The sequence below is a fragment of the Corvus cornix genome, chromosome Z (assembly GCF_000738735.6).
Source record: "Corvus cornix cornix isolate S_Up_H32 chromosome Z, ASM73873v5, whole genome shotgun sequence".
In the NCBI taxonomy this organism is placed as follows: Eukaryota; Metazoa; Chordata; class Aves; order Passeriformes; family Corvidae; genus Corvus; species Corvus cornix.
In genome coordinates this window covers 30,657,877-30,680,173 of record NC_046357.1, presented here as the reverse complement: position 1 = coordinate 30,680,173, position 22,297 = coordinate 30,657,877, and the positions used below count along the sequence as shown (strand labels likewise).

General features: G+C 39.0%; 1 protein-coding gene across 6 annotated transcripts in view; it reads right to left on the bottom strand.

Moving 5' to 3' along the window:
- The window catches only part of HOOK3 (hook microtubule tethering protein 3), an 87,360-nt gene that overhangs the window by 11,719 nt on the left and 53,344 nt on the right, over positions 1 to 22,297 (bottom strand). For 2 of the 6 annotated variants that reach the window (XM_039566902.1, XM_039566901.1), the window contains exons 12-21: positions 20,388 to 20,498; positions 17,743 to 17,830; positions 17,126 to 17,195; positions 12,858 to 12,998; positions 10,564 to 10,651; positions 5,528 to 5,562; positions 4,653 to 4,735; positions 3,223 to 3,323; positions 1,029 to 1,133; positions 851 to 922 (exon numbers count right to left, since the gene is read on the bottom strand). In XM_039566902.1, the coding sequence (XP_039422836.1) occupies positions 851 to 922; positions 1,029 to 1,133; positions 3,223 to 3,323; positions 4,653 to 4,735; positions 5,528 to 5,562; positions 10,564 to 10,651; positions 12,858 to 12,998; positions 17,126 to 17,195; positions 17,743 to 17,830; positions 20,388 to 20,498 (894 nt within the window). Of the gene's footprint in view, positions 1 to 850; positions 923 to 1,028; positions 1,134 to 3,222; positions 3,324 to 4,652; positions 4,736 to 5,527; positions 5,563 to 6,264; positions 6,343 to 6,830; positions 7,138 to 10,563; positions 10,652 to 12,857; positions 12,999 to 17,125; positions 17,196 to 17,742; positions 17,831 to 20,387; positions 20,499 to 22,297 lie in introns of those variants that run through there. The other 4 variants (XM_039566899.1, XM_039566900.1, XM_039566903.1 and 1 more) reach the window with 4 other exon arrangements.

Below are 22,297 nucleotides of genomic sequence, written 5' to 3'. Positions count from 1 at the left end.
AAGGACACTGGTCACTTGAAAATACCTCCAATATGTAAACAATTCAAACACTCTGCTTGAGTTCCGACTTGCTATCCACGAACACAAGAAGGATGTAGAACAGCAAGAAGGAAACTCTTCCAAAGGAATACAGAGAGAAGGAATTTGAATTCTATGATGGAGCAGAGTGAAAGTTACAGATGTCAAGGAGTCTTTCTGTATGAAGAGAAGTTTCAATGCAACCAGTCTGCCAAAGAGAAGTCTTGAACACATCTGATGTGAGTGACAACTTTCCTGGCACATAGGCCCAGAAAAAGCTGTATGGCTGCACAGATCACATCTTCTATTCAAACTTATTCTTTCAATAATTTAAGTGAGGGTCTTGCTGCTGCCCTCACTCTTCATACGTGGCTAAATTTGCACCCAAGTTAAAGTGATTGTTTCTCAGAGCACTTGAGCTGAATTGCAAGTTAACTGAATTGCTTTGATTGTGCCCCTTCATTAGAAACAACTGAAAGACTGGAGAGTGGTGAATCAAAGTAAATTTGAGCACTGTAATTTGTATAACTAAAGGGCTGTGATTACAAAATAGTGATCTGAGCCACCTCTGATTTTAAAACTTGAAAATTACAAACTTTTTTTTATTTTCCCCAAGGTTATTGTAGGAACATACTCTTACATAGAGATAACTTAAAATTACTAAAAGGTATTTATTTCTGTGTTTGTGTGTTGGAAAATGCTTCTCAAACAAAAATACTGTAAATGAATGAATGCTGTTATAAATATGCCAGAAACAAATAGTATTAATAGTTTCTTTCCTTTTTTTTTTTTTTCTTCTTCTTTTCAATTAAAAGGTTTGGGAGATTCTTACCATATTGTACCAGGCACTAACGATAAATTTCTCCTCCATTTCTCTTTGACTTTTTGTTTTCTCATATTCTTTCTATAAAACATAAAAAATCCATATATTAAAAACCAAAGTGTAATAGAAGTATTAGTGTCTAACTAAAAAGCAATGAGCTTTTACTATAAAACACAAGGATTACTACCTCCAGGGAATGAAACATTCTGTCCCGCTCCTGCAACTGATTTTTCAGTGCCTGAATCTCAGGAGCAGCACCCTGGTTCTGTTTAGGATCTAATGTGCGGATGACCTGTAAGAGAAAACCAGTTTGCTTTTATTAAATCATGCAAAAGCAATCTTGTTAAGGAATTACAACTTTTTAAGTTAGGTTAAGAAATAAAAAAAAAAGTAACTTAAAATATCTCTCATCAAGCATGCCATATTAGAGCTTCTGAACAGGGCCCTCTTTTACAGGACTGTGAAACAAAACTACTGACAAGAAAAAGTGATACCTAAAAGGTTCAGTAACCCAGAATCACATTTGTAGCTCCTAACCCAGGCTAGATTACCTTGGGGCCACAGTGATAGAAATATCTTCTGTAAGGTTTCTCTCTTTATAGTTATGGTTTTCCTGCCTGTCAATTTCTCCTGCTTGAAGAAGGACTGCTTCTGTCCTTATGGGTATTTGCCATGATTCACCAACCTAAAATACCAGATGTTGTAATTTCTAGGTAGCTCTGTTAAGCCAAGAAGCACTCTGTGGCACATGCATAACCACCATACTACTAAAAAGATGAAGGGACACCCGGTACATTCGTATGTGTCATCCAAGAGTGCCGGCAAACCAAGCTAAACCAAGAACAAATCCAGCAAAATGCCTGAATCATTAAGCCTTTAATAGAAAATGGCTTGAAACTTTTTAACAACCTCTGGCTTTACAGAAATAAGACTTCTCATCTTCTGTCTTTCTACCTATTTCAGAATTGTGTCCAGATGCTGAAATAAAACAATGCTTTAAATCTCAGTGAGATATTTTTACTGTATGGTAAACATATAAATCCTATGAGGAGTGGCTGAGGGAGCTGGGGGTGTTTAGCCTGGAGAAAAGACAGCTCTGGGAGCCCTTATCACTCTTTACTTGAAAGGAAGTTGTAGCCAGATGGGGGTTGTGGCCTCTTCTGCCAGGCAGCCAGTGACAGGATGAGACACCATAGTCTCAAGCTGCGCCAGGCAAGGTTTAGGCTGGATTGTCAAGCATAGGAATGGGCTGCCTAGGGAGGTGGTGTAGTCACCATCCCTGGAGGTGTTCACGGAACTGCATGTGGCACTTAGTGCCATGGTCTAGTTAACAGTCGTGATCAGACAAAAGCTGGACTCAATGATTATCTTAGAGTTCTTTTCCAACTTAAATGATTGTATGATTCTATTATCTTCTATAAAAGCATGTTATTTTTCTAAGAAAATACTCATTAGACCTGGATACACTTTCCATAGTGGAAGACTATAATGATTCTACTGATCTTCACAAAAAACCCTGCACCAAAACCCATCAATAACAACAATGAGAAAAAAAGAAGACAACTCCAAACCAAACACAAATAAAACTCAAAATGAAAATTGATAAAAAGATTACAAAAAGTTAACCTAATTAATTCTACTGTCATATAAAAATACCCTATAGTAACACAGTACATAAAAATAAATAAGTCTTACTGAAAAAGGAAAAGCCATCTTTCAGTGGTATATACTCTAAGATGCAACAACCAATAAAAATTGGGGGGTGGGCCAAGGGACAGAGGAGAAATTTGTTTAGACTTCCTGAAGACATTTCACAAGAAGTCATTCAGGAAACTCCACAGAAGTAAAGGAAGAAAGCATAAAGTTTTGCCAAATTAGGAACCTACTTACAGATTCCAATGTAATGATATGTATCCAAAGACACGGACACGCTTTTAAGAAACTCAAAATAGCCAAGTATAGTAAGAGAAGGGGACTATGATTAAGACCACAATATTGCCATTTTAAAGCTAGTAGTATACCCATATCATCAGTACTTAAATATCAATCACTTTCTCAACAGAAGCATATACTAAGCAATAAAGGCAAAGAGAATGCTGAACATCATCAGAGAAATGTAACAGCTATTGAAGGTGATCCAGTCAAAAAGATCACTTTACTGAGGAAAAGCATCAATAAAAGAGTCTCAAAAATGGGGTAATCTTCTGCAGAATTAATCCGTATTAAATTCTGAAACAATAAGATGATACTCTATAGGCCTTCCTTCTCTTTTACTTGTTACTGTGTATACAGATACCTCCTCCATTTTTACTCCCACGGAGTGGACATGTAATACAGTCTATGTCAGAGAGGGATCATTTACATGGAACACATCTACTTACACTTTTGGCCTTTTCCAAATACTTTTTGTATCGTTCTTCCATTTGCTTCATTTCCTCCTCCTTTTTCCGTAAAGCTTCTTGTAATTCCTCAATTTTAAGTGCTTTATGTCAGAAGATGCACACATTGGAAAATAGCATCATTATATTATGCATATTTTCATGTTTTACAAGAGACATTTAAGACACAGCTAAAATATACTTCAGTTAAGAAAAGCTGACATAAGAAACCTGATGTGGTAGATATCACATATTTAATTACTGTACAACTCAGAAACACATTAAAAATATGTACTCCTGTAAAATCTCATAAAATTGATTTTTTGGGACATAATTTTGCTTTTTAAAATTATGACAAAGAGAAATTGAATCATAAAGCAATCATGTTACTGAACACATTTAGAAAACCAGTTTACTAAAGACTTACAGCTACTATAGTATCTTGGCATGTAATACAGACAAATAGGATTTTTCTTATTTTATGTAAGAGGAATAATTCCTAACAGGCACAACTCCTGCTTAAATCTGCTAAATTGTAACATGAATATACTAAATTTAATTTTCCTCTCGCATTTTCTTAAGCAGCAATTGAGATCAGTAGGACAATTTAATTGCACAGATTTTTCCTGTGTTGGTGTAAGAATATGTCAAGCCACTATTACTTCTACATCTTCTATACAACTTCTTAGATCTCAGAAAACAAAATTATATTTTTTCTATTTTTCCTCCATCTTACTATGAATAAAATAATTTTACCACAAATCAGAAAATCTACCATTGGTTACAATCTTTTTGCCTTGTTCTATAACAACTAGTCTTCTAAAAAAACCAGACTACCTCCATCATTACTTCTCTAGAAAAAAAATAGCAATAATGTGCTAAAAACCAACTAGATGCAGGGTTCTGCATGCCCTCTGAGCAATGTGATACATATCTTATATTCTCTTTGAACAGTAACTGAAAGTTTGCTCAAATGACAACACATTTTTGAAAACACATTGGAAGAATATACACTGGAAGCAAAGATGAGCCAGTGACAGCAGCAAGGATCTTCTAAATTAGGGTCTTACGAGACATGACAGTTCTGGACAGCTAAGGTTCAACAGAAGGTATGGCAGTGAGCTGGTATTTCTACGGCCAATGTCATTGGGGTTTGGGACTAGATGATCTTTAAGGTTAATTCTAATCTCTTAGCATGCTATGATTCCATGATTTCTTACTACAGTGGTTTCTAAAATGTGATCCCATGCATTTCAAGTGCTAAGAGCATCTTTTTGGTCACCATAGTTTCCAGAGAAATTAACAACATACATGTCCCTTCCATTAAAAATGTACATTTTGCTTACCTGACACCTCCTTTAGGTATTATAATTAAAGATGTTGCACATGAAATAATTTATAAAGAAAAGAAATGGACTGCACAGGTAACTCACAACTGTTGTTGCATCTTGGTTCCAAATCTTCAATAATAGCTCGTTTCTTCTGTAGCTCATTGTTAGCTTCATGGAGCTTCTCACTGTTACAAACCACAAAAGCACATATTGTTTCCCCAGTAGTATTACTGTGCTTGAAATGAGCACTAAGCAGTACAGAAAACCCTCAGAGACAGATTATTTCTAAGGGCATGATTGATTTTTTTCTGTGGGGCTTAAGGACAAGAGACAATATCACTGTAGAAATATTTGTCAGATAAGATGAAAACCATCATTCTGTATGGAGAACTGCAACAGCAAACAGCTTCTTTATCAGTAACTGTACTTAACTTAGAACTTAAGAGTTAATTGTACAATGAGGGCCTAAAATGAATACTGATATTACATTGAGAAAGAATGGCTAAACCCAAAGGCAACAGAAAGTTCTTTTTGCAAGCCAGTCAAAAAGCAAATACTCTTTCAGGGAAATAAAAGATGTGCAAAAATAGCACAATAAAATGATAGCACTTCCTAAAGTATTATCTTCTATGCCATAATGTATATTAAAGAGTAAACAAATTAATTTTGTTTATATTAGCATGCTTTCCTCAGAAGAAAATTACTTAGTCCTCTTGAGCAAAGATTTGCACAACGTTAAGCAAAGCTTTCTACCCAACACAAAATGATGGCTCCCTCATCGCTCTTACTTTCAAAATGGTTTTCTACGAGAAAAAATATAGAATCTGAACAGCAGATTCCCAAATATTCCTGTGTTATCTAATGTCTCTTAGTTGCGTATTTTCCAGATCCATGATTAATGAGTGTCTGCCTTCCTCGCCATATAGAAAACACATCATTTCAAACTGCAAACAAAATAGGCAAATAAAAATACTTACAGATGTTCTTCAAGTTTCTTTTTCAGAAGAACTGACTAAAATAGAAAGTTAAATATTTTGTTTTAATATATTGTGAAACTCTAACATATTTAAAAAATTATTTGAAAACATGCAATTTTGGCACTCTAACCAAAATCCAACTTTTTTACTTCAGTTTTAGATCACAGCTGTAAAGCCTCTGTGGTAGCAACCTTTCTCTTCACAGCTGTGTGACTGTAGTAACATTAAACCCTTTAAAACTTTACAAATATTTTCCCAGGAACTAGATCAATAAAAGCAAGATCCATAAATGACAGAATTCTATGGCAGTTGTCTTAATTTGTTCAGTACTTTGTATTGGAAAGTGCAGCTAAATTTGCAAGAAGAGCTGTCCTACCAATATTGCATTGCAACTTGCATGAAGACATGTAGCAAATTAGTTGAAGTAAATTCCCATCCCCACAGAAACTAGAAGGAGTAGAGTATTTCTAACTGGAGTGTAGCAAAAATGTCACCTTGTTTGTGTTTCTTATCTTTCTTGATTACAGACACATAAAAATCACCGTACAACTTACAGTGTTCCACTTTCTGGTTAAATCACGTTTAGATAAGCTCTTTGAATAAAAACTTTGAAGTAATTTTAAAATTTTAAACTCACTTCATACACAGTGAGTATCTTTCAAAAAGAAAAAATATCCCAACTCAATAAATGTCCATGAACTGAAAGTAGTGTTAAGTAAATAGAAAGCCATACTCACAATAGCCTTGAGCAGAAGCCCATGCCAAGAAACAGAGATGACATTAGTATAAAGCAAAACAGCAGCCAACAGAAGAAACTATTTAGAAAGTCATGAACAGAAAAAGTTAAAGCTATGTATTTTTCACACAGGCGCAATTTTTTCCTCTGTTCTCATGAGCCCTTTCATTCTGTAACATTTTCTAAAACATGTCACTAAACCCAAAAATATAAAAATAATAAAGAAGCACATTTACAAATCATTGTGTTTAAACCAGAATTCCAAAGGAGAGCAACTGCTATTTTGGAAAGTAATTTTAAAATAAAAATCATACAACTAATAAAATGAAGGAAAATAGCCAGTCTGTTGAGCTACAATCAGAATTAAGAGATGCAGGTGTTTTTGTGGTGTGATACTGAATTGTGTTATTGCCACACTGATTGAATACAAAGCAAATGTAGAATATTTAAATCTGCAACTGCCTTTTTGGTTTGTATTTATCCACTATTAATCACTGGTTTAGCATGTTACTGATGGTCCAAAACATCATCAAAATATAAGATAAAATCATCAACAAAATTACTTTATTTTTTTTTTCTCCAATGTTCTTTCAACAAAGGTTTAGATACCTTGCTAACAGAAAAAATTACTGTTTGCACTCAAAAAGCAGTTTAGTTTGGTAATACTTCAAAATACTGTCTTTGATCACATTCCTGGGGCATGTTTTTTCATTATTTTAAAAGAGATTTTCTTTTCGCACAACAAGAAAAGCGGGGAGCCATAAAAACAAGTCAACATGGCTCTGTTGACTTCACAGTCAGAAATCTGCAGCAGCTGAGGATCTGCAGGTTTTCTTTTCCAGTCCCCTGAACAACTGCAGCAACACCACTTTTTCTGTAACAAAAAATATTTGTATGCATCTTTATCAGTCACAAATCATTTGAACTGTTCCCATCACTTATATTCGATCATTCAGGGGACTATCAGCTGGCTGGGACAAGAAAGAGAAAAAGTTGGAAGCAGTGCCCATTTCCCTAAGGTAAGAAAATCAAAACTGAACTCAGCTTTTCTTTGCAATCCTTGTATTGCACTTGGGTTTATCTTGAAACAGGCAAAACTACTACTCAACACTGATTCCACTGGTGTATTATTTACCTAGTACCTGCACTGTTGAGGGAGTAACCCTCTCCCATCTAGACGGATCATGTCCTCACAAGCAAGAAATTAATTGTGATAAACAGCACAAACAATTTAAAGAAGCAGAACTGAGTTTACCCACATTAATTTACCTAAGACATATGATTAGGAAAAAGACTAAAACACTCGATATGCCATTTTAGGCAACCAAAGATCCTGTACATACTTGTCAGATAAATTCAAACAGATCACTCTAAATATGGGCAAACATTACCTCTGGGATTTCTGCAGTATCAGTAAGCTTTAAAGACTCATTTACAAATCTAAAATATAATTAGTATAAAATTGTACTCTCACAGGAAGATGAGTCTCCTAAAAATGGTAGAAATAAAAGTTCTTTTGCTTGAAGTTTCTTTCATGCCTAAACAAGCCAAAGGAACAAGTCTGTCCCCTTCTTCAGGGCAAAATTCAGTTTTGTTTCACATGTTAAGGTTATGGGCAGAATGGCGAGGCTCTGGCCTGAGATTAAGCTAACTTAGCAGGGTGTGGGAAACTATGGATCATCACTTCAGAAGACTGCTGGATGAGATCAGCAATGCTGTGAGGTGATTAAAGTCACAAAACAGCACCATGATGGAGGGTCAGATTTCAAGGATCCTGACAGTAGTGATAGAATGGTTTGGGTTGGAAGGGACTTTTAAAGGTCACATAGTCCAATCCCCTGCAACAAGCAGGGACATTTTCAACTAGGTCAGGTTGCTCAGAGCCCTGTCCAACCTGGCCTTGAATATTCCATGGATGGGGCATCCACAGCTTCCCTGGGCAACCTGTTCTAGTGTCTCATCAAATGAACAAAGTGGCTGAACTTCACGGGTAACTGAAGAGGTAACAGAGCTCTGGGGACGTTTTAGGGAGGTGTTGTATCAGTAACAGCACGTAAGGCCAAGACTGCATGTTACATTTTGAAAAATATTAGGCATGGGATGGATTTAACACATGGGGCAGAAGTAACTAAAGGCCGGGTGTTTATATAGGAAAGGATTAGGGCAGAGAACCGGAGAACAAGGATGATAAACAACAGTGGTAAGACATGCAAATGATGTAGTCGAAGCTGTTCAGGAAACTGTTGAGTAGCCCTGTGCAACTACTGCATTCTGGAAGCCAATAAATCAAAGCTATTCTGAGCACACCAGACATATCTGCATTGATTCTGTAGTCTGAAAGATGGGGGAAAGGAGGCCTTTGCCTGGCTAGCAAGGTAACACCCAGGATGTACTAATCAATAATCCCAACAGAATGTGTCAGTGCCCATTACAGGCCCAATGACACACAGCTGCCCTCCACTGCACTTCAGTATAAAACCAGAACTGCTTCCCCATGTGGACCTTGGCACACAGCATGTATCACTGCAAGGACACTTGCCTGGGTTAGGACAGTACCTCTATGTCTTTTTGGGCACATCTGAAAATAACTTCAGCTTTAAAACCAAACAAAACTTAAAAGAAAAAAAATACCAAAAAAAACCCCAACAAAAAACAAACCTGAGCTCTCATCAAACATTTCTGGACTGAATTAAAATGGAGTGCCAATTTTCTGGATTGAGCACAATTACAGTGTAAGTATGTAAAAATATGAATTTCAGTGCATTGTTGCAGAAAAATAGCAAAAACCAGGAAATTAGCTGAAAATGATGTATTGGCGAACTGTATGCCATGTCTCTCCCATTGCTTTTTCATATGTTTCTGAAGAATCACTCTTTTTGTATGGATATCCTACAGATAACTCAGGTAGTCTCAGCACAACTTCGATGTACTTGAGCAGCTGGGTTAAACTTCTGAGGTTTGCTCTGCTTCGTCAGGGAGACTGCATGAAGACCGCGTCAGAGGTTCTTGCATCCTCAACACTTCCCTGAGTCTACATTGACTCCTTTGCTTCCTTAAGAGTAAATGAAATCCTACACATCAAACTCAGCAAAAGAGACTATGGGATCAGTGCCTGTAAGTCACCACTGCTATGGTCAGACCTAGAAAGAAGCCATGAGGGCAGACACACCCTAAATTACTGCCCCAATCAGTGCCTCCAAAGAGACACAACTAGAATTGCAGTAAATAAACGTGAATACAGTTAGACAGAGATCATTTACAATACTCAATATCTGAGAATAATTCTTTCATATTCTTGCTCACCCTGAAAAGATTTTGGCCAATAATCAAGAGAACAAAGAACATCTCAGAATTTACCTATTTTAACGTGCATTCTAAAACACATTCTTAGTTACTCAGGAAAATAATCTTGTTGGAAATCAACTAGGTGTTTTACATTCATATAGTTTATTCTGAAAATTAAAAGTATAAACTAAATTTAACACACTCTTAAGTGAACATAAGCAGCTAGTAAAAAAACTTGCACTATTTTATATAAATTAGTTAAAACAAACCCACAAAAATAGAAAGCAACACATTACAATTTGTTGCCAATTAGCAACATGATACACTGAGATTGTGAGCATACACTATGCATGTACAGTCCAACAAATCACCGCTTCCAAGAAAATTCTAGAGCTTCTTTTTTGAAATACAGGAGATAATAAACAATTTTTGAGTGGAAGACTGAAAGTTGTTTTCCACACTAACTCAGCTACAATGTGTATTCTTACATTTAAAATAAAGTTAACTCTGTATACAGAAACAAAAAATGCTGCATTATGTTGAGGGCCTAATTATTTGACCTTTTTTTCACTTTGGTCTGCCTTCTTTTATCATTCTGAGATACATTTACATGAACAATTACAGACCCTCCAGTGGCTGGAAAGGCCTCAACTTTCATTAAGAGAACTAAACCAAAACCAACTTCAGATGCTTTATTCATAGAGAATCAACATTTTCTCAATTCCCTGCAAAACTGTCTATTCCAATTAAATAGTTTTCTATTGCAACAGACACAATTATTCAAATAAAACATATTTGACATCTTCTCTACATAGGATGGTTTTCTAATCTAGACAATTGTCTTACATCCTAGTTAGAGAAGCACAATTTATTGATAAGACCATACAAGTAAATATGCAAAACTATTAGAAATCTCAGTTTGTATATTTCTTTGACTTTTTTTTTTTTACAAAAAGGTCAAAGTTTCGAAAATGGTAACTATTCGAATGTAAGTTTGATGTACATTTCTACTTACATCTTCAGCTTTTGAACCTTGATCCTGCAAAGATTTTTGTAGTTCTTCAACCTGGGACTGTACTTCCAGAAGTCTCTGATTTACCAATCTAGGAAAGAGACAATATTTTTTTTTCATTAAAAAAAACAATTGCAAGAGGAGGTGTCAGACTTTTAGTGTCCAGTGTTTCCAGCTCATCTACACAAAAAATGCAATACAGTAAATTACTCTCAAAAAATTTACAGCAGTAGTTAGAGCTTACAGCAGTTCCAGAGATTGTAACATCCAGATGTTCATCCAGAACATTTTCATATTCCTCAAGGACAACATAAATGCATGCAGAAATCATTTCTATATACATGAAAGAAAACCTTTTAACAGCCAAAGTTTTACTGCGTGAGAGCTGCTAGCTTATGCTTTTGCACAGTTACGGAAACCCTATAAACCTGCAGGCTGGAAGGAATGTCCACAGTTTGCCTGGATCCAACTTCCTCCTTAAAGCAGGTGCACTTACAGCAGATTGCTGGCAACCACATCCAGTACCAGGTTTGGACACTTTTAAGCATAGAGGTCTGTCTCTTTGGGCTTCTCTTCTAGAGCTCAGACCCATACTCCGTATTTTGTCTGCTGCCTCTTGTCCTTCCACAAATAATGTCTTGAGAACAGCCCAAATCTGTCTTCTTACTACCTTCCCATGAAGTAGATGCAGATCACAGTACAATCTCCTCTATGCCACTTTTTCTTTGTCCTGGACACACTTGCTTCTCAGTTTTATCCCACCTGTCGCACCTTCTAGTGTCTCTCACCTTAGGAGTATTCTGCTGCACTTCTACACATCCACATCTCTCTGGCACTTGGGAATCCAAAATTACATGCTCTGTCTAGGTGTGGTATCTTAAGTACTGATAAGAGGTGAACAACCATTTTCCCAGACTGACTGCCTGCCTGCAGCTCAGTGAGAACAGTCCAGATCACAGTCAACTGCAAGGTCCCCAAATAACATATCCTCCTTTGCCACCCACTAGGACCCCAGGGCTTTTGCAGCAGAGCTGCTCCACAGCCATGGACAGGACTCCCATCAGTTCATTTCTCTGCACTGCTGAGCTCCTCTGAATAACAGCTTTCCCTTTCAGGATATCCTAAAGTGGTACTATTCTCAAACTTCCTGGGAGTCCAGTCCCTCTCATCAGTGAAGTTGTTAATAGAAGTGATGAACAACTGGTCCTGGTACTGATGACTGAGGAACTGGTTGCCAGCTGGGTTTCATTTCATTGACAGTACTACTCTAGGCTCAGCTGTCCCATCACTGTCCAATTAATTTTTTTGCTCACTTTACTGTCCACTTATTTAGTTTATATCTAACCATTCTGAACATAAGGATACCATGGAACACTTTATCAAAGGCTTTACTGAAGCTAAGCTAAGTACCATCCTCTTTTTCACCCTTCTTCACATGTGCAGTCATCTCATTGTCAAGACAATTGGATTAGTTGGGCATGATTTGCTCTGAATAAATTCATGTTGACGTTTCCCAGTTACTTTCCTGTCCCTCATGTGGCTGGAAATAGATTCCAGATGGACTTGCTTTGTGAAATTTCCAGAAAGCGACCCGTGGCTGACCAGTCTTTGTAGTTCCTCATGCTCTTTTTCTTGCCCTTCCTGAAGGTGAGTGCAGTATTTACCTTTTTCCAGGCTTCAGGCACCTCCCCCAGTTGAAGGGGAAGATAGAGGAAGATTAGATAAAGAACAGATTTGAAGCTTAGATAGAAAGCAGCCTCACATCACTATCAGCCAAATACTTTGGCATGCTCAGATGCACTCTGGCCCCACAGATGCCTGTATGCTGACTGGCTCAATCCAGCAGGGTTAGGTAGAGCAGGCTACCCAGGAACACGTCCTGTTGGGTTTTAAATATCTACAAGGATGTAGACAACATCTCTGGACAACATACTCCAGTATTCATCAACCCTCACAGTGAAAATAAAGTATGTTCTTGCATTTAGATCAAATATAATGTGTTTCAAGCTCTGCACACTGCCTCTTGCCCTGCTACTGAGTACTACTGACAAGAGTCTAACTTCATCTCCTTTAGACCCTCCCATTAGACACTTTGGTAAGATAACATTGGTAAGATCTAACCTAAGCCTCCTCTTTTCCAGGCTCTGTCCCTCAGGCTTTACTCATAACAAGACGCTGCAGTCCTGTAATCACATCCCTGTGGCCTTTCCCAGGACTGACTCCATTAAATCCATGTCTTTCTTGTCCTGAGGATGCCTGTAGGAAAGTCAACTGCAACAGAGGACAAAATTTCTTACCTGTTTTCTGTCTCCAGTTCATTCTTACGTAAGTTTGCATCATCAAGAAGGCTCTGCAACAAGGCAATCTTCTCATTGTCAGAACCTTCCTGGTTCAATTTTAACATCTTGTTCTCATGCTGAAGGCGAATTAGTTTCTCCCTAAACACATAGAACACAATTTTGTAAAAAAAGGAATGCTAATGTCTGTAACAAAGAAAACAGTTTACCATAGGAAATAAAATAATAACATAAATACAATCTTTTTAAAGGAGATGGCTGCAACAGCAATCATGTTTTCAAACCCCCAAATACAAACCTAATTTAAAGAGTTGTAATTGCAGAATGCAGAACACAAGGAAATTACCTCAATTCCCCTATCAGGATCTCTGAGTACAACTCAAGAGATTTATAGGGAGAACACAAAGAATGCAAAGCTTAATGCCAAGCATGAAGAAAGACTGTAATCTCAGCTGTCACTGAACTACTGCATAAACCTGAGCAAGTCACTTCCACCCTTGGTCTGTTTACACAGAATCACTGAATCATTTGGGTTGAAAAGATTCTTAAGATCATCAAGATCCAACATAAACTCAGCACAGAACCATGTCCCTTAAGCACCACATCTACACATCTTTTAAACACCACCAGGGACGAGGATTCAATCACTTCCCTAGGTAGCCTGTTGCAATGCTTGATAACCCCTTCTGGTGAAGAAATGACTCCTAATATCCAATCTAAACCTCTCCAGCACAGCTTGAGGAGAAGAGACCAATCCCTGCTTTGCTATAACCTCCTTTCAGGTAGTTGTAGGAAGTGGTACAGTCACATCTGAGCCTCCTTTTCTTCAGGATAAACAGCCCCCCTGCTCCTCACAGGACTTAACTCTTTACACCCTTCTCCAGCTCCACTGTCCTTCTCTGGACAAGCTCCACCACCTCAGTGGTGAGGTGGCACAAAACTGGACACAGAACTTGAGGTGTGGCCTCACCAGTGCCAAGTATGGGGGGGACAATCCCTGCCCTGGTCTTGCTGGCCTCTCTGGTGCTGATACAGGCCAGGACGTCATAGCCTTTTTGGCCACCTGAGCACTCAATGGTTCATGTTCAGCTGCTGTCAACCAACACCCTCAATCCACACCAGAACAACAGGTGTCATGTTGGGGTCCCCCCCCCCCCGCCATGGAGCCCCGGGAGAGGGCCCTGAGGGCACAGACACGGGGTTTCCCTGTCCCTGCTCAGCCTCGTTCCCATTGGTTGGTTTGGGTTCCCCGGGGTGGCCAAGGACCCTCGGGTCCCGTGACTGCGGGGTTCCTGAGCTGAGCCCCGGCCATGCGGCTGGAGAAATAAACATCTCTGAAACATCTACCAAGAATCTGTCCATATATATTTCTTTTCCACGGGCCTCCTGGTTTGATATAGGCGTGTTCCACTATCCCCGCTGTATCAGTGTCATCCACAGGGACCTGGACAAACTGAAGAAGTGGGGCCATGAAAACCTCATGAGGGTCAACAAGGCCAAGTGCAAGGTCCTGCACTTGGCCTACGGTAAACCCTGGTATCAGTCCAGGCTGGGGATGAATAGATGGAGAGCAGCCCTGTGAGAAGGCCCTGGGGGTGCTGGGGGATGAGAGGCTGGACATGACCCAGCCATGGGCACTCACAGCCCAGAGAGCCAAACATGTCCTGGGCTGCATCCAAAGCAGCGTGGGCAGCAGGGGAGGGAGGGGATTCTGCCCCTCTGCTCTGCTCTGGTGAGACCCCACCTGGAACACTGCATCCAGCTCTGGGGTCCCAGCACAGGAAGTATGTCAACTAATTGAAGTGAGTCCTGAGGAAGCCACTAAGGTGATCACAGGGATGGAACACCTCTACTATGAAAACAGGCTGAGAGAGCTGGGTTGTAGATCAGGGTCCAGGGATACCTTACAGTAGCCTTACAGTACCTGAAAGGAGCCAACAAGGGAGCTGGAGAGGGAGTTTTTACAAGAGCATGGAGTGACAAGACAAAGGAAAGTGGTGTAAACTTAAAAAGGGTGCTTTAGATTAGACATTGAACAGAAATTCTTTACTTTGAGGGTTTGGAGGCAATGGCAAAGGGAGTTGTGGATGTCCCCTACCTGGCAGTGTTCAAGTCCAGGTTGGATGAGGATTTGAGCAACCTGGTCTACTGGAAGGTGTCCTTGCCCATGGCAGCAGAGATGAACAAGATGATCTTTGAGGTCCCTTCCAACCCAAGCTGCTCTATGATTCTACAATTACTTCCCACTGTGCATCTTTCCGGCCACTCTTCTCCAAGCCTGCAGCACTGTACAAGTTGTTGTGACCCAAGGGCAGGACCTAGCACTATGCCATGTTGAACTTCATGCAATTGTCCTCCACCCACCGATACAGCCTGTTCAGATTCCTCTGCAGAGCCTTCTGACCCTCCAGCAGATCAACACTGTTCTGGGTAACCCAAAATGTTATTGTGTTCCTTATCTATCTGTGCCCAAAATTGTTACTGTCTTCCTGCAGCTGGAAAACAGAAGGGCGGGGCTGGGCGGTACCCCGGGCGCTTTAAAAGTTAAAGCACTCTGGCAGAGTCACTCTCTGCCTGCTTGGCTTGCCTCTTGGTTCTTTCTTGCCTCTACTTGCTACAGTAGCAAATCGAGAAGCTCCATTTCACAATCAAAAACTGTTTCAGAGTGAATTTTGCAACACCTGTCCGAAGCCACTCCCTCAATACCCTTCGGTGGATCCCGCCCACTCCCATGGACTTGAGGGCATCTAATTGGCACAGCACTGGGCATTAGATGTTTCCTCCTGTATTGTGGAGGCTTTATTCAGCTTCTTGCATCTGTCTTCCAGATAAGCAGTCTTACTATTAAAGACTGTGGCAAAGAAGGCTTCAAGTAGATCAGCCTTTTCCTTGTCCTTTACTGGTATGGTTCCCCCTGCATCCAATAAGGGATTGAGAGTCTCCTTAATCCTCATTTAATTGTGAATGTATCTATAGAAACGTTTTTTATTGTCTTTTATTGGCAGTAGCCAAAATAAGCTCTAGTTGGGCTTTAGCCCATCTAATTTTCTCCCTGCATAACAGCACAACATCTCTGTAGTCCTTCTGAGTGGCTTTGCCCCTTCTTCCAAACATAATACAATCTTTTTTATCCTGAGTTCTGGCCAAAGCCCTGTGTACAGCCAAGCCAGTCTTCCTGATGGCTCTTCATTAGGCACATGGAGACATCCTGCTCCTGCACTGTTAACAGTTCCTTCTTGCCCTCCCGGACTCCTTTGCCCTTCCAGACTGACTCCCAAGCAACTTGACAACAAGACCCCTAAACAGGCCGAACTATGCCCTCCAGAAGTCCAAAGTGGAGGTTCTGCTGGCCTCTCTCCTTAATTCTCTGTGAATCAAGAACTCTCTCATTCAGTGCTTGCTGTGCCCAAGACAGCCTCTGATCACCACATCATCCACCAGTCCTTTCCTGCTCACATTGAGTCCACTGAGACACCTTCCCTAGCTGGCTTGCTCAGTAGCTGTGTTAGGAGGTAATCTTCCACACAGTCCTGGAACCTCCTAGACTGATCCCTTTCTGCCATATTGCATTTCCAGCAGCCATCCGGTAAGTTGAAGTCCTCCATAATAAGAAGGGCCAGCAATCTCAAGACCTCTCCCAGCTGCTTATAGTATATGGCATCCTAGACGAGTGGTCTGTAACACACCCACCAGAATATCTGCCTTGTGGCCTTCCCCTTGATTCTTACTCATAAATACTCAATTCTTTTGGTACCATCATCAAGCTCTAGACAATCAAGACAGGGCAACAACAAGAAACCTTTTTCTAGTATCCAACCTAAACCTTCCTTGGCACAAATTCAGACCATTCCCTTGGGTCCTGTCACTGGTCACAACAGAAGAGAATGTCTGCCCCTCCTCTTCTTCTCGTGAGGAAGGTGGAGACCAGCATAACATCTCTGCCCAGTCTCATCTCCAGGCTGAACAGACCAAATGACCTCAGCCACTCCTCATATAGTTTCTCCTCAAGGCCCTTCACCATTTTTGTGGCCCTCTGCTGGATGCTAAGAGCTTTATGTCCTTCTCATATTGTAGCACCCAAAACTGCACACAGGACTCTGCCCCAGTGCACAGCAGGACAATCCCCTCCCTTGCCTGGCTGGTGATGCTGTGCCTGATGCACCCCAGGACACAGTTGGTCCTCCTGACTACCAGGGCACTGCTGGCTGATATTCAACTTGCCATTGACCATTGTAAAGGTTAGTAAAACAAAGCACACATTAGCTTACTTTATTTCAGGAGTAATGATTTCTGCTGCTAAACTGTCTGAAGGCTCTTGTCTTCCCAGAGGCATCAGTCCTGAGTAAGGAAAAGCACACCATTTACTTTCTTTACATGACAAGAAGTTAAGAAGTTCTAGAAGTTTTAGACTATTGCTAGACAACGCAAAATGACACAAAGTCAAGCTACAGCAAGACTGACAGACAAACACCATTTCATTTGGTGAATCATTACTTCATCCATTCTGAAAAAATATTATTGCCGTTTATTTTCTGCTTATCTAAGAACTACAAAGGTACAGAAGATTACACATAGGAATGAACTATTACGCATGAAACATCATGAGAAAATATCTCTCTAAAGAAAATTATGTAACTACACAGAAATCAGATATATATTATAAAAATATCCTACTGGAGAGGAGACTAAAATTTCTGATTGGCTGAAATAACATTTGAAGCTTTTGCTTGCTTATAAAGCTGTGACTAGTTGAAGAGGTTTTACACTACTGATTTTAGGGGAGCTTGAATTTATTCTGTCCTAAACAAAAGCACATTCAATACTCTACAGAAAACTCCTGTAAGCTTTAGAAAAGATGCATTTAATCTCCTTATTTGTCCTTTACCTGTAGTGGTGAGTTGACCCTCCTGAGCTTGTACACATCTAAGTTCTTCAATAGTTTCTTTCAAAGAATCCCTTTCTGTTCTTAATCTCTGAATAATTGGAAAGAAAACAATTCTTAGTCTTGGCGGTACAAATCCATCTCTAACAGCCTTCAAAATTTTAAAAATAATTTAATGCAGCTCTAGAGATTACTTCCAAATTAAGGTATCTCAGTCTATTTCATAACAAAAGAAATGTAAATTTTATATATTCCACAGGAACAGTGGTTTGGCGTTTTTTGGGAGAAGGGTTGCTGATCTTACTGGACTAAAAATAGCAGGGTATAAGCTTACAAAATCGAGATATTAGTGGCACAAAGTCCTGGTACCAGGTAGTAAACAGTATCCACTGGGGCCACTCAGCTGTTTTCCTTTTCCTTTCATTGGGGCTGATTCCAAAGGAAATGGAAGTCAGTTGAGAGACCACAGATTTTTGCTTCACCATGAATCCAAGATTCAGCCAGGAGTGAAACCACGGGCATATAAGTACAGAGTCAACATAACAAACAAACTGCTTTTAACTTCATTTTGTTTGCCTTTCACCAGTGGAAGTGCGAGCAGCATTTCCATATCCCATTCCTCCTGTGGGTCAGCTGGCCTTGTTATTCACCAGCATCTTGGCTATGAAAGAAAACTAGTTGCTTAAGACTTGGTCCAAAGAGAAATGAAGAACAGGACTGGATTGCCTTGGGATCCAAACAGGTGTGCTACTCAGTAACATCAGGCAAATACTCTTTCAATTTGGCACAAGTACCCTTCTGGCAAAAAAATGAGAACCTACAGATAGCACCAGGTTTTTGTCCAGAAGGGTGCCAAGAGTCAAAAAAAAGAGAAAGAATGTAACGATCCAAGTTCTAGTTTGCTTCAAAATCAGACATATTCAGTATTACTAAATGGTCCAGGACAGACCTTGCTTCTGTGTAGGTATGGAGTTGTGTTGGCTGGTAACATTTCATTTTACTAACAGTTGATTCCCAAATGCCAGAATATTTTAGAAAAAGCTCTAGGGCTTCACTGGTACAAGCAACTCAATAATTATCTTAGTACTTATATATAACAGACCACAGAGGTAAAATTCCAAGCTGCTTTGATGGAGATATCAAACACTACCACACTTTGCTGAACATAAAGAAAAGGGTAAAATCAATTTCAGTAACTATTTCCAAAATATAACTGACAAGATACCATTACCTAGCCTGTGACCTGTGGCGGGCTACCTTACTGATACGTATTGACAACACAGAACAGAAAGAGTGGGTAATACAGACAGTGAATCACTGAGTTCATGTGATGAGAGACTTCTAGCTGTAACTTACTTCTCACAGGTGCATATCCATTCAAAAGAATGTACTTAAAAACAACATCCAGCTCAAAAAAATGCTATTTTTTGGGGGTGAAACAGAAAACTATATGATAATGGCCTGCAATTCAGATCCTTTGTGCAAGATGAAATGGTCCACTGAGCCATGGATAAGCCACAGAAACAATCTTACAATTGTTCAACATAAAAGAATTGGAAAAAAACCCCAATATAAAAATAAAAAGCAGGAAAGAAAGCCAAAGCACAATACCAATACAGTTACTATGAACATTCCAGCCTGATTTGAAGGGCAGATGGAAGTTATGTGAAGGTCAAGTGTCCACCGCAGCTTGAAAATTTAATAAAACATGGAAATCAATGACCTATGAACATAAAATAACTAAAGACTTTCAGTTCAAATGATACTTAAGTGCTGGGCTTGGAAATCTTGGAAAAAACTGGACATGAAATATGATTATTAAGGAAAAAGCCTGCAGGGTTTCCAACAGTTGGATCAACGGATTTGTAATTAAAACATGCCTAAGAAACTGCTAACTTCAATTGCTGACCTTGGTTTTAGGTAGTTTGAGGCACCTGCATATACATTCCTTAGAAACAAGCTGAAATTAACTGTTGAGAAATGACAAATGTGCAAGAGAAGTCCGAAGGATCAGTCCCGTCAAGAGAGGACGGAGCAATTAATCACAGAATCACTAGCAGCAAATGACACAAGACGAACGGGTAGATTGGCAGCTACCCTGTGTGTTCCACATTGGCAGTACAAGATAGGTCAACGAGGAGCTGTCATAAAAGCTGAGATCACCACAAAGGACATTTCCCTCTACACAACTACTACTAAGCCTCTTGCTACATTAGTGATGACTCCACAAAGAGAAGCATGCTGATGGTACCTCAAAGAATGCCTTAGGAAAAGAAAGAAACAGGAATTTAGTTCTAGGATGATACTGTAGAAACCCTGTTGTAAATAGCTTTTCAGAATATGTAACAATTACCCTGGGTATTTATTAACCTTCTCATGGTAAATGGCCAGGAAACAACTTCAGATGCCAGATATGAAGGCTTTTCCTCTTAAAAATGGGTTGCATATGTTTTTGTACAGTCACTTTATTCCATGCTGTACAATTCTTAGGTTTAAAAAGTAGCCTGTACACAAACATTAGAAAATTTTAGATGAAAAAAGACTTCCTAATTTAAAAAGATTGCTAAGTGTAATTACCATATCTCTGTGTTATAAAGGATACAAAGTTGCTATTGTTACTAACAAAAAAATAACACCTTGGCACTTACATCTTTTTCTTTTTGGAGGCTGTCTACTTTTTCTTTCAGTCGTTTGCATTCATAATCTAATTTATCAGCTTTCTTGGATTCTTCAGATAACCTGTTTTGTAGTTCAACTGCCTGTGAGAACAAGAATCAATAATGTGTCTGCAAATGTTAAAACAAAATACACAAGACAAAGTAGCCAATTACAATGCACCACAAGTCATGTTGTAAAACAAATGAAATAGTTACTTATAGGACATACTAAAAAATGCTTTCATCAGTTGTTCTGTGTTTCAGTAAAATAAAAAGCATTCAAATATTAGGTCTTAGTGCAAGCAAAAGACAGAAGAAATGCGAAGTATTTTCAGTACATCTAAAACAAGAATTTAAGCTCAAGCAGGGTTTACAGAAAGAAAAGCTATGTAGTTCTAGGAATCAAAAAGCTTATGAACAGCAGAAAAATCTTTCTGCATTCTGAAAAACCTAGTTAAAAGAAAAAACTCTGAAGAAAGCCAATTATCTACACCGTTTGTTAACTTTATTTCATAAGCCTCACTGAGAATTCAACTACTAGTTTATGGAGCCAGGTAACATTCCCTAACCTGAGATTTCCTAGTAATTTTTAATACACTAACATAAAGATTCAGCCACAGGCTCCAAACAGTTTTGTTTATTTGAGGAGAAACTGCTAACAAAGCCACATGTATGCTCTCAACTACAGATCAGTAAAGAGCTCTTAAAATTAAGTGATCAGAAATCTGAAAGCTGAGCACAACAGATGGTAAATCAGCGAAGTCTTGCCTTTTCAAAACTCTCAGCCTTTACTAGCAAAGATTAATTTCCAGAACACTAGTAAAGCTCATAATGCAGAGAGCATGGAAGCAAATAAGCTAAATAAAGACTGACCTGCAAACACAAAAGCTGAATGAAGAGTCAGCTTAAGACCTAGAGCTTCTTCTGAAGCAGTTTATAAGAAGGCTTCTTCATGGCTTTTAGATTACACAGGAAGTGATTAAAGCAGTAGCCATACCTACATAAAATTGTCCAGTGGTTCTAACTGCCTTTTATTTTCAATGTGTACAACTATAACAAAGTAACTACAAGGCCTAAAATACGCATGGTCTTAAGTCTTAGAGAAGGAGTTTGCTGCTGTTATTCTTAAATTAAAGGCTGCAAAACCAGCACAGGCCTGCATTTTCTGCAATTAAAGAAATTAAAATGTTATATATGAAAATATTTCATTTTTCAGATGTGAAATCATCACTGGGGCTATCAGAATAACTGCAGGTATAAAAAAAACCTGCAGGCCTTCACCAGTGATTGTGCCGCCACTTGCAAAATGTGAGAATTTTCACCTCAAACGGAAACAAATGCATTCATGTTTGTAATCAATCATGCTAAGATAATGGTCTGTAGAAAAACACTGAAGGAAACAAATTTGTCTTCAATTAGGACTTGTGAGTGTATTGAAAAACATACAACTTCATGGTAATGCAGAAGATTAAAAAAAAAATGAACTGCCATCACATTTACTAAGCATTATCTGTGTGTGGAATGAGTAAAGCAGCAATCTTGAAACAAAGAAAAGCAAGACATACTGTTAGCTATGTATCAGAATGCACATGCACAAAGGGGCTGAATTAAAATTACAAAAAAAATTATCCTGAAATCTTCACATTTCAATTCTTTATGCCAAAATAAAGTTTCTTAGAAAAGGCTTATGCTTGCTCTCAGAAGAGTGAAAACAAAACACCACCACTCAATCTCACCTCACAGAGATAGTTCTGTGCAGTGAAGGTGCAATTTCCTTGCAGATTGATATAGGAATTTGAATCAACCACTTTCATCTGCATAGCACAAGGCTTCTAAGCCAAAGAAGTAACTCTCTAATGGCATTCTCATGAGTGGGGCTGGATCCTTCAAACACCAGACAA